Source organism: Leuresthes tenuis, unplaced genomic scaffold (assembly GCF_036924035.1).
Source record: "Leuresthes tenuis unplaced genomic scaffold, fLeuTen1.0.hap1 SCAF_24, whole genome shotgun sequence".
Lineage (NCBI taxonomy): Eukaryota > Metazoa > Chordata > Actinopteri > Atheriniformes > Atherinopsidae > Leuresthes > Leuresthes tenuis.
This window is the reverse complement of record NW_027325378.1, coordinates 9,948,910-9,965,176: the sequence shown is the minus strand read 5'-3', so window position 1 is coordinate 9,965,176 and position 16,267 is coordinate 9,948,910. Positions and strand designations below refer to the sequence as shown.

General features: G+C 40.1%; 1 protein-coding gene across 1 annotated transcript in view; it reads right to left on the bottom strand.

The window, feature by feature from the left end:
- The window catches only part of ptprn2 (protein tyrosine phosphatase receptor type N2), a 131,342-nt gene that overhangs the window by 12,153 nt on the left and 102,922 nt on the right, over window positions 1-16,267 (bottom strand). Inside the window, exons 12-16 of the mRNA XM_072378759.1 lie at window positions 14,005-14,220; window positions 11,665-11,868; window positions 7,027-7,174; window positions 4,617-4,690; window positions 1,166-1,243 (exon numbers count right to left, since the gene is read on the bottom strand). Coding sequence (XP_072234860.1) covers window positions 1,166-1,243; window positions 4,617-4,690; window positions 7,027-7,174; window positions 11,665-11,868; window positions 14,005-14,220 — 720 coding nt within the window. The remainder of the gene's footprint in view (window positions 1-1,165; window positions 1,244-4,616; window positions 4,691-7,026; window positions 7,175-11,664; window positions 11,869-14,004; window positions 14,221-16,267) is intronic.

The window sequence follows — 16,267 nt, the reverse complement described above, 5'->3', positions numbered from 1 at the left end:
TCTTGTGGGTATAAAATAACTATATTTCTTGGTATACAGGACTAGACAACTCCAAACTGCCCTCCTAAAAGCCACAATCAGGCTGCTTGCAAACACAAAGTCAGCACTATTATAATGATTCAAAATGAGTGCGTGTTTAGTACATGATGCAGAGTGCAGAGTGCAGGGCCAGCTGGTCCTCCAGGATTTATGCTTCGCCTTTCCACAGCCTGATTACGGCTAACCGGAGTTACTTCACCATATGGAGGTGATGGGCCCACTAATTACTACAGTGCTGTCCTATTAACACAGAGCAATGCCATTTGGCAACCATGCATCATTTAAGGCACACCTCTACACAAGTTGACGTGTTTTACAAAAGCCTGTATGCAGTAATTGATGGCAGGTTGCTTTGACATTTATGGACAAAGGAGAGAATGCAAATAGCTTTGAGAAGAAATGCCTATATGAGCAAATATCAGCTTTTCTTATGATTAACACAAGGCTTCCTGAGAACATGTAGAACTGGGGTTTTATACGAAGCTAAAAGCTGGAGGTCTGTTGTACATATACAGCAGGGGCAACATAGCTAAAAACATCGGTCTTCTAAAAGTATTCAGTTATGCTTTATGTACATCATGCTGTTTTGAAACCACAGCTCCCATAATCCGAGGATGTACACAGGAAGTTAATGTGGCGACGGATGAAGTGAGTTGACGAGAACAGCTATAATTTCTATCTGCAGCAAAGTGAGCTTTTTCTTGCTTCTATTTGTTCACAGTTTGGCATTTTACACCCTTAAAATGACGTCAGATTAGCTATCAAGAGTTTTTGTTGCAATTTTTCCATAAATACGCACACAAATAGTCGGTGGATCACTTTGAAACTGAAAAGAACTGCATGAGGATGAGGAAAGTCATGCAGAGATAACGATATCAAGAGTAAAGTGCAAGTCACACCACATGTTAAAATATCTCTAAGCTCAGGTATCCATTACTTCTGCTACATCACTCCATTGATTCTCCTTTATCTGGACACTCCTTTTTTTGCTGAGAATCAAAGGCACACACCACTTGGTCCCACATAGTGCTGTTCTGTTGTGTTCCTTCAAAGCTCTCATCGCTGCAGAAACAAGACACTGAAAGATGAAAGACAGCCAGCGGATGAGCTGATGAGTCTTATGTACCTGCCAGAAGTCTGCCACGGTGGAAGCAAGTGGCCCCTGAGAGGCGATGTAAGTCGGGTTGCGAGGGTCGTGGTCCATCTGTGAGAGAGGAAACAGTGTGACACAGTGTTTGTGTGGAGACTCAGAGATGAAAACATACTGTCTGCTTCCATCAAAGCCTCCATCTGGATGCAGGAGATCTATTGAAGAAAACACTTCCATTTTCTTCTTCTCTCTCATTCCTCTTTCAAAGCCTGTGCTACTCAAGATGTGGCTGTTTTGTGGGTCTGAATAAAGTGGGAAACAGCCTATTGTTTGTAGGTAACTGGGGATACACATGATGTTGAACACATAAAGATCAGAAAACGTGTAAGAAATCTTGACACAAAAGATGTATTTGCTCTTTGTCTAGTAGAGTTAAGCATAAAGTGTTGAGGAGAAAAAAAGACTTTCATTCATTTTCTCTACAAATAGAAATATGAATGTCTTTAGTTGGAAGATACAACAGCTTTTTGATAGCAAAAAAAAAAAAAATGTATGTAACCAAACTAATCCTGCCTACTCACCATTGTTAATTTCCTTTTTTTTTTTTTTACCTTCTACACTGTATATAGACCCTTACACACTCTTTCAAAGACCTCATGAAATGGCTGATGTTGTGGCAGGATGTTAAACCCCGGAGGTGCCTGACGTGAGTGAGCTGAATGTTTAGGTGGGATGTGATGACATGGTGGGCTTGAGGAATGTGATTGGATTTTGATTGAGCAGGTGTTGGCTGGGCTGCCTACCTCCCCCACCCCATAATCAGAGATCACATTTTATTGAATGCATTCCCTCCCAGCAATGCGAAACGCATCAGTGGCAACATGTTGACTTTTTCCAAAGGAAAGGAAACATGTCTCATGGGCTTTTGTTGTATATTTGACTTCAAAATGACAAAATGTTGCGGTATATTTTTTATGAGAATAGGTATTTGCTCATCATTATGTGAGCCACCAACTATAGCCGTATATGAGGAAAATGCAGCAAAGTTTACATAAAATTCATCTGTGACTGATGCATTTCTTATTTATTCTGCAAGTGAATGACAAGCACCAATGGAGCTTTTGTAACATATACATCTCTGAACACCAAAATGTAAGTGAGTCACAGGGTCATACGGGATATTTTTTTCATTTGTGATAAGCTGTTTTTTATGCAGCCATAAGAACTTATCAAGGACACTTTAAATGGCCTTAGAGATCTAGAATTTCATTTAGTTTCTTAGTGTGTTTTTTAAACTCATTTGTCTTGCTCATGGACCTTGACATTCAGCCTTAATAGCAAAATAATTGCAGGGCATTTATTCAAGGCTTTAATAGTACCATAATACCTTCCTCCACTCACATTTAATATCCTGAACAACAGGATTAATTATCAATGTGTTTAATAGCAGATAAAACCAAAAACTTTAAAACATTTCAGTTGGAATTACATTTTTTAAAACCTTTTAATTTAGGTGGATCAAATGTATCACAATTGACTTTTTCATCTAATGTCGTTTTTAGTCATCCTCAGCAAAAGGAGATGTGGAGATGTTCATTTTTATTTGATAATTACTGTTTAAATCAATATTTCTTCTGTGAATTATTTCATTTTGTAGAACATTTTTGTTCTACAGGTTTCTGATTTTGCACATAAAAAAACTAACTTTGGTGGCCAAAAGTGAAGCATAATTTACTGAAACCGCTCTGTTACAACACAAAAATTTGTCTGCCTTTCTTTAGAGGAAATTCCACAAAATTGACACATAAATGAGGGAAACATTGTGCTCATTACCCAGTGTTATACTTGATTGGCCATAACCGTGTTGTTAAATTTTCCTTTCATACTTCCTGGTTGAAATACCTCACATGGGTTAGAAGGAGGGGGGTGGGGGGGTGGAGAGAGAGAGGAATGCTAGGCACTCCACTTAGCCAATCTCAAGGACGCAGACATGCTGTAGCTGTGTGCTGACATCCCTGCAAGAACACCAAAGCACCAAAACATGAAAGAGTAGTCCTGCATTTCAGCTGTCCTCCCCTTGCCATTGTGATAAGGTGACAGCCTAAAACAAAAGGAAAATGCGGAGAAGTTCCTTGGTTTAATAGCTTGAGCAGAAAGAAGGACCACAAATAACTATTTCCAGAGAAATGTCTCAACTCTCTGCACCTTGCTGTAGTGCCTTGATCCTTTGTTTTCATAAGATAGAGAACCTAGAAACATAAATGGCTGCTGGAGCTCATCCCAGTTAGTCTGAGACAAAAGCATGGAGAACAGGTGGGAAATGGAAGAGCTGTGCAGCCTTTACAAAATGCCAGAGAAGACAAAGATGACCAGGCTTTGACCACAGTTTGTGTCACTGCACATTCCTTTAAACCATTCCTCACACTAATGATGCTGTACATCTGGGAGTGCTCGTATCATTGTGGTCAAGCATTTGCCATTATCCAGGCTCCTTCTCCCTGCGAGTCACCCAGCGCTTCGAAGGGAGCGCAGATCGCCGCTTCCCTTCGCCACTCTGACCTCAGATTCCCAGAAAGATGTGGCAGATTATTTACTCGTAGGCCGTTACCCCTGAAGCTAATGAGGAGGAAGAAGCCGCATTGACAGAAATAATTATCACAGTTTTGCTGGGCTCAGGCAGGGGTCTCTTTTGTGGTGTAATTACTGTCCTTTCATCCACACACCACTGCATCTGCCATTACTTCACCCATCTTCAACATCCGCTTGAACTTCTTTTTCTTTAAACCACCCCAACACAGTGTTGGATAACTTTTCATTATGTGCTTTTTCAAAACTTGGTCTTTGCTAGATTCTTCCCCTGACTGATTTTGATAACCGTATTCTTCTCTAAGATGGTAAATATTACACTGCAGCGCTGTTAAAGACAAACTCCTCTATGAATATGCCATTGCATAAACAGGAAGAATAAATAGAGCATCAGAAAGTCTCTGTTGTTTGTTTCTGAAGAGTAATAGGCTTTTAGAGCAGCTGTGCCCCCCCAACACACACACACACACACCCCTGCCTCATCTGTCTTCTCAGAAATTTTGGCACTGTATTTGAAATGCATAGCTTCCTGTTCCCTTTGATGGAATCCCTCCTCGGGGGAAATCATGACTGACAATGTTTTGGGAAAAAAATACACATACACACACAAATAACCTTAGCACTCTCCAGCATTGAGGCTTTTCTGGATTTGCAGTGGTTACACATTTTATTAGTAAAAAATACATATTTTTAGTGGAGATGGAAATAGAGTATCTGTTGGAAAAGTACAACAAAACAAAAAAGAAAACAAATCAACTCAGGTTCCCAGAGTCAAATAGATTTTTTTTTAAAAAGCAAAATTGATCTTGGATCAGTCCAACAACAGCAGGTGCTGCATGTATATTAAAGCTTTTTCTATATGAACCAAAATGTAAAGCCACAATGAATAAACAATACTCACAATTGGACTGGCATTGATGTAATCCGAGTTGCCGTGGTTATTCTCAGCTTTCAAGGTGATCCTGGAATGATCATCTGTAATGGAGATGCATAATACATCTGTTAATTTCTTCACATTTTTTCCTCTCAGTACAATTACAACTGAATTCTGAGCAGGAACGGGGGAATATGAAGGAAATGCAGTTTAATTTTTTTTTTTTTATCACACACAATGCTCTGGACTGCTGAATTATTCTACCTTTTTTGAGAAGTGTTTCAACTGAAGTAATAACTGTTTTATTCCAAGAAGACTACAAGTTGTAATATGTAAAATCACTTTTTTTTCTCAAACAAAAGAAACTCATGCAAGATTAATGTTTCCAGTGGGCTTGAAGCCACTTAAGAAGTCTTCTTAAATTGTCCCATGAAAACCTGGCTTGAATTTGTTTCTTACACTCATGAATAAATGAGAAAAAAAACAAAGGAAGAAAACATCTTTGTGCTTTATTTATGAAGAGGACTGGGTGGGTTTGGTCAAATTTGACGGACAGTAACCAGGCAACACTACAACTACCAACAGATGTTGATTTGAACACGAAGCTAAATTGTGATTGGTTCATGTGACAGTTACCATAGCGATGTCTATGTACATCATGTTGTATTCATAAAAAATGCTAAATGACCTGTCCTGCTTTATCGTTGGTTTTACTCTAAATAGGATAATAACTCACAAAATTAATTTGCAGTAAAAAACTTGAGCAAAACAGATTAAATCATAAGCTTATTATCTACTGATGTAATATAAATCGAGTGAGTTTTGTGTCATTTTCTGACTCCTATACATTTTGATTTTCATGTGCAATTAGTGGAGTCGTCCCCTGCTGGACATTTGAAGGAATGCCTGCTAAGCTTCCTGTCACTCCAAAATTAAGTACAACCAATACAAGTAAAGATTAACCTTATCACACAAAAGTGTTACACAATAGACCATAAATAAACCAAAGCTTTCCTTTTTTGAGTCAAAGAACATGGATTTTATCTGCTTAAAGGGCAAACTTCTTTTAGCAACATTAACATTTATCACACTTTGAGGTTGTAAGTGCTGGAATATTTTAGGCTGGTGTGAATTTTAAGATAAAATGAACATCCATTACAAGAAAACCTCAAAAGCACAACTGCTGTTGGTGATTTAGGCAACATGTGGCAGGTGTGAACAAAGTAGAGAGCACTAAGCAGAAGCAAAAAGCTCAAGGAAGAAGAAGGAAACAATGGGAGTCTAAGTCATGTTTAACAGGAAAATCTTTAGAATTTGTCATTTTTCACGTCAGCTAGCAATGAATTTCTTCTAGTCTGTCATTTGATCAGTCAGATGTGTAAAATGTTACTATGGTACTTCAGAACTACTAAATACTGTTTAGGCTAATGTAAAGGCTAAAATCACCTCAAAGGAGTGTTTTTTTGGCTTTTTAAAAAATATTTCACAGTTTTTATCAATTTAATTTCAAGCTAATAGTAAGCTGAGCTGATTTTCTTTTTTTATGAGTCAGTAAAGAGTGGTCTGACTTGTTGTGTGGACCAACTGTGGTTATGGGACAGGCTATGACCAGAAAAAAAAACAGGAAAAAAAAAAGGTTTTTGATGCTCCAGATGAGAAAAACCTGAGACGAAGGATAAGGGACGGAAGTGATGGACAGTGACGGACGGTGTGTTGCTACTCTCACTGCCACAAGGCGGTGACGAAACTCTGCACTGCAGCTTTATTCTATTTCAAACAAGAAACCTGCACACGACTTAAAAATGTCATGTGGATTATGTAATGTTATAAGGAAATATCCCAAAAAAGCCTTCATGCAATAAAGGACCAGATTTGTGCATTTACAGGATAGAGCTACTAACTCAGAATATAAAAGTACACTAATGTTAAAGACTTATGACTATAAATGGTATTACAGTCATTAAGTAACTATCAGATAGACTGGATTGCTACTATGGACAATCATTCAAGGAAAGCCATCACAGCAGTTAAATCCATATTTTAATGTTTGTATATCGAAACCACTCAGTTAGTTACAAATTAGTCCACTGTCACTTTAAAGTTCTGATAATGTCTCAACAACCCGTCCCTTTCTTTTAAGTCAGCACTATCCAAGCTGATTTTGCAACAAGGAGAATTTTCTCACAGACCTTTCCAAAATTAATGTTCGAGACGCTCTTTGGATAAAAGACGAACAGAGATTTTGTCATAATTTTGGGAACATATTTTTTAGTGTTGTTTTGGCATCTGGTTTTATGTCCCTCTTTGAAGCATCTGTTCACAAATACATCAACAAGCAGTAGTGGAACTACATGTCTTGTAATGGTGGGAACATTCCCACAGAAATAATAATAGTAATAAAAAAAGAAAACTGCAATAGCCATCTGAGTGGACTCACATACGACCACGGCGTCAGAGCGGTTCCTCTTGGAGTTCTGCTCGCTTTGGCCCACGCTGCAGGCGCTGGGCTCTGCCTGGTAGGAGCAGAGTGCCTCCCACTCACGCTCCAGACGGTTCTTGTTCTTCAAGTGGTCCTCCATGTAAGACTAGAGGAAAACAGACAGAACCTCAGACCCCATTTCAAACGACAAGCCAGTGCCAAGCAAAAGAAAATCTCAAGATATAGCTGTAAAAGGGAATATTTGTTTTTGCAGCAAATTTTGATAAATTAAACAGCAATAAATAAACAAGAGCAAACAGTAAACTTCTCATTTAAAGCTGTGATCAGCTGTCATGGAGAATTATTACACTTCTGCTGTTTAGCGTAACAAATGGGTGGGGAGGAGGCTGCTGAAGATCTAGGTTGGGAAGGTGTGCTAATGCTGGCGTGTTTGTGCCTTTTTGTTTGACCGAGAAGAGAAAAAAAAAAAGAAAGAAGAAAATAAAACACACAATTAAGACTCCTGAAAGATTGTCTGCAATGGAAATACTTCAGGGTGTTTCAATCACGTCCCTCTCTGCTTGCACAGCCACTGATAAGATTGTCTGCATTTAAGCCGTTGCTTGGAGAAGACAAAATTGAATTCGCGAGAGAGACAAAGATGGAAAAAGTAAAGGGGGAAGGGTAAAGGCCCGTGTGTGTGTGTGTGTGTGTGTATTCTCCTAAACCAGGGCAAGTCTTAGGGGGCTTAGAGTGTGTAGCTGGCAAAGGGAGTCGTTTTTAGCATGGCGCCATGTTTAGTTTTCTTTCCTGTATCATGGCTCCCCTCCCAATGGGGTTAAATGGTTTAGTCTGCTATTGTGTGAGACAGAAGATTATAGACTCATAAACTGATGTCAGGGATCAGCTGGCTAACACAATGACAGTGATACCCAGATGTGCTGGGTTTTTATTTCATATCAAAGCAGTATATAGGTAGGCTGAGCAGAGAGGTTACACTGCATACTTACATCCGACTTATTCCTTCCTGTTTGTCAAGAGGGAGGTCTTTGCAGAATATATACAATTACTACCTAGATGATTATCTCAAATAAGCTTTTTCAGCAGATAACAGGCAATTACCCTTTGATGGATCTGTATTTAGAATTCTCTTGCATTCATACAAAGGAAATGAGATGGCTTATAAAAACAGCCCTATGGACAATGGAAATCAAAGTTCATTGTTAGATACAGAAACAAAAGTGCCACTCCGCTTTTAAAAGATACGGAGAGCATAAAAAACACTTCAAGAGACTACTGCTGTAAAATAATGAGATATCTCAGCAGCTTATTTGGCTCTAAAGAGGCATTATTCACTGTTTCCACATTTCAGATCTTTAATTTACACAAGCCCAATACGAAAAGAATTAGGAAAAATTTTGTTAATATAAGTTCTAACGGTGGATGACCCATGTGTTTTTGCATGTGTTGTGTGTTGTCTACACAAACAAACAGGGCTGTCTTCCCAGGAAAATGACAGCATGCCATTATAACCACTTGACAGAGCCTGTCACCACTACGCTCTCGTCGCTCCATACAAGTACTCTCTGCTTTCCAGCCTGACAGCATCCCACCTCCCCTACCAACATTACATCTCCATATACCCGATATAGTCACTCTGAATTGCATCACATTCTATTCAAACGATGCCCTGAATCGATTGCATTCCAAATTTGTATTTTTGCAGCTTAATGCAATGCAGCCAGCAGGCCCTTATCAAGCCTCCCCGTTTCTAGGGGGAGGCAGTGGACCATGGCGTATTCCAGAGACAGGGTAACGAAGGCTGGGTGAATGGGGGGATTATGTCTGCCAATCAGAGGGCTGGGATGGGAGGCCTGAGTGTCAGGGAAACAATGTCTAATCCTTCCTGAGCAGTCTCCTCGGCAGCAGAAGGGTGCTGGGTGAAATCAGGATGAAGGCACGACCAGGCGAGGCGCACACAACAGGTAACACACTGCTGTCAAGGTCTGCTGTCAAATTAAAACGCCGGTAGCAGTTTGTGCTGGGAGCTTTCTGATATGATAAGCAGCTGTGAGACGTGAAAAAGGGTATTAATATGCACTATGTTTTGTGTGACAAATAACAGCTAAATGAAAAGTGAGCATTGTGTTGCCTTAAATGGGAGGGCAAATTGTCTCTTGCTCACAAACTAAATAAAAAAAAAGCAAGTAAAAGTCACTGAGGGCAGAACATCGATTTTCCTGCTGAGCAAATAATTCATCATTTAACAAAGAAAAACTAAAAACAAGAATGATAACTCCAAATGACAAAAAGCCTCAAGCAGCTCAACTATTGATTTAAAAAGAGAGGCGACTAGTCTATGGAATAGCAACTGTTTCAACAGTTCAACACAGACTGAGATGTTTTACTGAGGTTTGGTGACTAAACAGTGCTGTCCATGGTGCTGAAATCACCAGCTTTTGTAGGAATACAGCCACACGCTGCTTCCATGTAATAGTTGGTAATCATATATATATGTTTAAACCCTAAATTCATAAAAAAGTGCAGGTTATAACACCCCTGGGGCAAAAGAAATATGACAGAAATTTTTGTTAAAACTGATAAAAAAATAAAAAATAAATAAAACACCAAAGAACACACAGCAGATGACTCAGTACACAGAAGTATCCAATTTCAGTTCTGAAGTTACAGTCGTTATGCAAGACTTTTTAAGTCTTAAGGTGGGCTGCACAGTGGGAGACAACATCACAGTTCATTTATCCTGATGGAGCCTAAGTCTCGCAGAGTGTGTGTGTAAGAGCGTGAGGTGACGGGGCCTCAAAAAACAGGACCCCCAGCAAGCATGCTTTGGAAAGCTGCGTATTCATCATCCCTCTCCACACGGTGTGAGCTCCAAAGAGCGGGAGAGGGGAGATGAGAGAAGAGGAGAGCAGATATGGGGAAATATAGGTCTGAGATCAGTGATAACAAGGCAATCTCACACATGGTTTCACGTGAGATGGTGGTGGAATTTTAAAGAAGAGCCCCTATAGGACATCTCCATGTCAATCACGGAATGAAAAAGAAGAGAAGGTCCCAGTGCGTTTTACCTTTCTATATTCTAATGCATGCATTGCCGCTGTGAAGAAATGAGGACTAATAATAACAACAGCTCCTAGAAATGATTCACCCAGGCTCTTTTGTTATTTGTGCGGCTAAATGCTTTTCTATTGTCAGTATTTTCAAAAGGGGCTTCACAAATAAGCCTTGACGAGTGCAACAAAACCCATCTATTACAACCAATACGAGGCATTACTCAGATTCACTCTCATTCATTACAGCCTCCCAGTATAAAAGCTAGACATGCAGTGTGATGAATGCGCTCTCCATTAATGGGAACACTGCAAGGCATCTATCCACCTCTTTTATCAAGCTTGTTTGAAATAAACTTGTGCGAAATTAAAACAATCCATTGTGTGTTTGTGGGAACATTGGCAACCAAAAGCTTTTTCATGAAAAAAAAAAACAACAACAAAAAAAAAAACCCACACACACATGCACAAAAAAAAAACAGAATTACAATAAAATAGCTAATGGTATTTCACTTTTGTGCTGCTCTCATCATGCAAAAATAATGTCTGGCTTAATTTGCTGTGGTAGCGATAGGAGCAGAAGAGGCAAAAGATGAAAATGACAGAGAGGAGAGAAGCAGGACAGAGTGATAAAGAGAGAGAGAATGACACAGTTGAAGGAGGAAAAAAAAATGAAGACAACAGCGCCAAGATAAAGCAGGAGGCAGAAAACAGCGGGAAGAGTGATGAAAGAAAAAATGAAGATAACAGGGTTTGAATGAGCTGAGAGTGGGATGAAAAAGAGACACAGCCAAACAGATAAACAGAGAAATACGGCTGTTGGTTTTCAGAGCAAGAATATATTAATGGACACGGGGAGTTTAAAATAATCTATTGTAATATGAATTCACTAAACATTAGAAAAGATCATCATTTCCTTTCCCCAAAGGCTCTTGAGGATGAGTTCAAGCACCTCAACATTGCGCTACAAATGTGTTTATTTGCATTAATATATAAGTGGACATTGTTTTAGTCTGAGAGTCAAACAAAAGCATTACGTGGAGTTAGAGAAGTTGTATCTTCCGACCATTTACTCATCAGTTTTGTCGTTCTATTTCAAACATTTACAGTTGATTATTGGACTCTATTAAGAGTTTTTTCCATCACTTAAAATTACTTCAATCTATCAAACTACTTCAGCATTGTAATCATAGCACTAACTAGTTAACCTGTGGTGTATCTATTTCAGTTTAATTGAATTTATGGATAAAGTGTTGATAAAATCAAATCAAATAATTTATTTTCTTCTTTTTCTTCAACAATCTACATTCTGCTGGGAAGTGCTGAATCAGAACCCAGTAGGTTGGAATATTTGATGCAGATCTGTGGCTTGTACACTAAGCGGACCTACTGTAGCTCTCATGAAGAGCATTTTCAGGGATTTCAGACTAAACCTACCCTGACAGGCTAACTGCATAGTCGTGACATTGTTCCGCTGAAACAATTTGATGCAAAGACCCACAAATGCTCTCTGAGGACCTTTTCTCCTCCCTTCACACTTTATTTCGCGCATTGATCCTCCTCCCTGGTTCACTGGTGTCCTTACCAGTATCATGTGACCAGTGGAGATGTCCATGTTGGATGGGACTGGCTCCTCACACCAGGAGGAGGTGCTGCTGCGTGTTGATGGACTGGCTGCGGGGCCATCACTGAACTGAGAGGACACGCTGTTGAGGCGAGAGTGGCGCAGGGTCTCGGGCCGCTCCACACGCTCCGACGTTCTGATCGCCATGCGCTGGCGACATAGTTCCTGGGGATTACAGGAGACGATGAAAATTACTAAATAATCAAAAACGCAACCCACCCCCCCTCTAACTCCTTGCAGGCTTTGATGTGTTTATCTTCTTGTCATGCACATGACAATAGTTTATGTATTTTAAGTGCTTATCCTCTGCTGTGAGGGGCTGCGTTCTAAAAATGCACCTTGTAAAATCCAGTATCTCTTCTTACTTGTCTGTAGATTAATGGCTTATCCTTGTGGATTATGGAGCTTACACTAATTATGTCAAAAATACACAGTTGAGGATCCTCCACGACTTACAGAATAAATATCACACCTTGCTGCAACACAGCAACTGTCTTTATTGTTTGAGAATGGATTTTTTTTAGCTGTGAGAAAAATCCAGGGCAAAACCAAAACACATTTACATCGTAAAGTCATTACCCACAGAGTGAAAACTGAATTATTTATTCAAAACAGCAGAATTTGCAGACGTAGACACATTATAAGGAGAAACAAACTATCTATCAGAAAGACGTAAATGTAAATAAATCCTCAGAGAACCAAAAGAGATTAAAAAATGAACCACCACAGCTGTGAAGCCTACTTTTTTGTTTTGATTGATATCTCCATGTTCCATTATAAAAGAGCCTCTCTACAAAGGTTGCACCCCTCCTAATGACTCAGCTTTTCTCCCATCATGCTTCAGTGCAGACTAGGCATTATCTGCTCTAATACAGTATCGTGAAATCGACATAAAAAACAGTCCTTATTACCAGATGTGTGCAGTCTTTGACAATTTGTCTCTTTCTCTTTGTAAGGTGTGGTCTCCCTCGATATTTGCATGGTAAATTCATAACAAGCAGTCCACAGAATTAATTTCTATACTCAATGAATAATAGCGTGGAAAGGGTAGGCCTGAGAAATGCCTTGTGAAAGCACATGCTATCTCATGATGAATCATAGTAATATTTCCCTCTGGAGCACAGGCCCCCTTCTAAGCCTTGGTCTTGGATCAGCTTTTCCACCATCAGACTTTAATGATTAGAGCCGTGAAGTGGTGCCCAGGGCCTTGGCCTCGGGGCACCATCCAGGTCCACCTCATAATTCATCCCACTTCTCAGCATCTCTGCAAAGCGCTGTGGCGGTGCTGAGAAATTGTCCCAGAAGATGGTTGGGGGATGCAGTTAGAGCCAGAAGAGAGAAAGGCAGCATCCCTGAGAGGAGCACAGGTCATAGGATTACAGGTTTTCTGTTGCCCCCTTCTTTTAGACTGCTAATAAGAATGAAAACAGGCCAAGAAGGAACAAAGTCCATACAGTCCGTGCTGCCATCTTACAGCAATGCTTGCTCACTGCAAACAGCTCTCCATAAACAACTCTTTGTCAAACATGGAGGCCACACCCACAGAGAAGGTATCGCAGTCCAAAAGTGTCCCATTACAAACCAAAAATTTGCACTGTAATAATGAAACAAGGCAAATTCTTAAGGCTGTGTGATTTTCTATTTTTTTAGAGAAAAAAAGGGATGTTAAATTTAATGTTTATGTTAATTTTTTATTCTTTTTTGAAATCATATGTCATCTCTGTGGCCATCACCAACACTTCAGGCTTCTGAGAGCAGGCCTCTGAAGACTTGAATAAATATTGAAAATGTTAACGTGACATGCAGATAAATGCGTTCTGAGCGCCACGCTGGGCACAGCTGAGACCCAACCCTGAAAATCAATAGAGCCCGGGCTGCCCGCTGCCCTGAAGGAACAGAGGGAATAGGTCAGGGTGGCTACACGTTCACCATCTCATACACAGGTACACCAACTTGTCAGAAAAAGGTAAGCGTCAAATGATCTGATGCAAGATGAAAAAATATGTTGGGATAATAAATAGAAAATTAATGAAATAAAAAGCTTTTGAATTTTGTAAATGAATGTTATGCACATTGTATTTATGTGATAAAGAGAAACCATTATTATCACTACAGCTAAAATCCATCCAAAGTGCAGATGGAAGAAAATAACTCAAACATATAAACACACGGACAAACACATTCTCATAAACCAATTGGATAAACGACAGTATCCGAAAAGAATGCACGTTCCTCCAATGGCAGAGAACGGGCTTAGTGTCCTGGCCTCTGATTGGCTCAAAGCGAGGGGGCTGGTCTAACCTGATAGGTTGCGGTGGCGTCAGTGCTGGTGTCAGTCCCCAGGCTGGCCAGCTTCTCCTTCAAGCGGAGGTGTGAGCGCTGGCGCACGCAGAAGAAAGTGCCAGATAATGCCAGCGCCACCAGGATGAAGAGCATGCAGAGGACAGAGAGTAGTAGGAACTGGCCCGACTCCACCCTGGTCTCCTTCACCACGGGGATCTGGGTCAGGCTGCCCCTCTGGAGGACACACACAAACACAGAGAGAACACACTGTCAAAGCAGTAAATGATGCTACTCTGTCTTTTTCCAGATTGATGTGGTCTTTTTGATTTACAGCAGCCGCCATATCAAGTCTGCAGTGCATCAATTTTCACCTGAAGGCTTGTGTTGACTTTCTGATGGAAAAATATGGATGCAACAGTGGCACAAGTGCTTCCTTACCTTCCTCCTCTTCGTCTCCTGCTCTTTCCTTTCACCCACTGTCTGACTGGCCCTACTCATTAGACAGCTCTAATACTTGCCTTATTATGTGCATTCAGGCTCAGTCAACCCCTATTACCGGCCCCTGTCCAGTGCTGTCTCCTGTCTGTGCCCCACTATAGATATTTACAATGACATTTGCTGCTGGCATGATGCAGGCTGGCACAGTGCAGCTGCAGGAGACTGGGATACTAAAAGCTTGTGCTTAATTAGCTCCTCTGGTCCTGAGTTTAGCTGGATTAGGCTCTGGCCAAAGCTTCACTGCTAATGGCTATCAGGGCTGGGGAAACACAAGCAGGCCAGAATGGACTTTCACGCATCCACCACCAGTTAAACGAAAGAACCTTTTTAAAGGACTGACACTGAATGTTAACGCAAACAGGAAGGTATATTTTTCTCTCTATAGCAGACCTGTAAGGTTATCTGGGAGATTTTTGTCAGCCTAGGTTAAATTTACCACAGATTTAGCAAAATGATAAATTCCCTGTAGGCCTTGCTGATACATAACATTTTGAGGGCATAACAGTGATAATTAGGAGCAATAATGAGGAGGCGTAATTAAAGATCCCAAAATTGTGGCTACAAGTCAGATTTTAAACATTGATTACAAAGGCATTCTATCAAGCTGGTCTAAAAAAAATCAGGGAGATACAATTTGCCAAGAGCAGTTTACATCACATAAATCATCCTTACTGTCTCTGCAATTGACATAAAAACACGGGGTTTCTCTGTAAGTTAGCTCTCCACAGATTTTGATCTAATTTGACCAGCTACACAACATACACACACACCAATGGTCATACATCTGCTAAAGGGCAATATCAATAACAGTGCACACAAACATCAGCAGGCTCCTAATTGTCTGCATGCAATATTGAAAGATTGATAGGTAGAGAGAATCAAATCTACACCTTGAAAAAAAATGGAAGAGCTTTGACATTTAGCCTGAGGGGTCTAATGGGCCAACTGAAGGATTGCTACATCTTGTTATACCATTTTCCGAACAAGACACTTCACCTCAAACCAGTAACAATGTGGTTTGACCTTGTGGCTCATAATTGCCAATGTTTTAACATGGGTCTGTTTGATGACTGTGCTGGGCTCAACAACAGCTGCTGTTGATTGCAATTGCAGTGGCTCCAGTGTGTAGTTGCAATCAAGCATTAAGAGGTTAGACAACAACTGAGAGGTTTGAAGAGGCTCATATACAGATGCAGAGGATGGAAAACGGCCTCCATGCAGAGATCCGTGTGGCTATGTTCAGTGATCAGATGAGTTCAGAGACAGCAGCAACATTTTCATATGTTGGAATGCTTATCTTGATGGAGAGAATCTGACATGATAACACAGTAAAAACTGAAAATAGAGAAAGGGAAAATCTCTGTTCTCATGTCGTATTCATTATATCTAACACCACAGACCCAACGTTGATGTAAGGATTCAAAACCAGTGTGTCTCCTGGTTCAAATCAGCCTTTAAAGCCAAAGCATATATGATTATTTTGAAAAAAAAAAAGTATAATCAAGTTCATCAAAGATGTAGCCCTCTAGCTCTGGCTATTCTTGAAAAAGATTCACCTTGAAATGAATGAAAAGCATTTCCAATGTGGGAGCAAACAGGCTTGAAATTCATTGCGAGCATAAAAGAGTGTTTGAAGGCGATAATCGTGTTAGAAGCAAACCAGAGGAGGGAGAGAGAGAAAAGAAAAGATGAGGAAAAGGGAGGAGACGTGAGGCTAAGAATTACTTTCATGAGCTTTCAGAGTTAGCTTAAAAAAAAGTCCATTTATATATAATCTATGTAT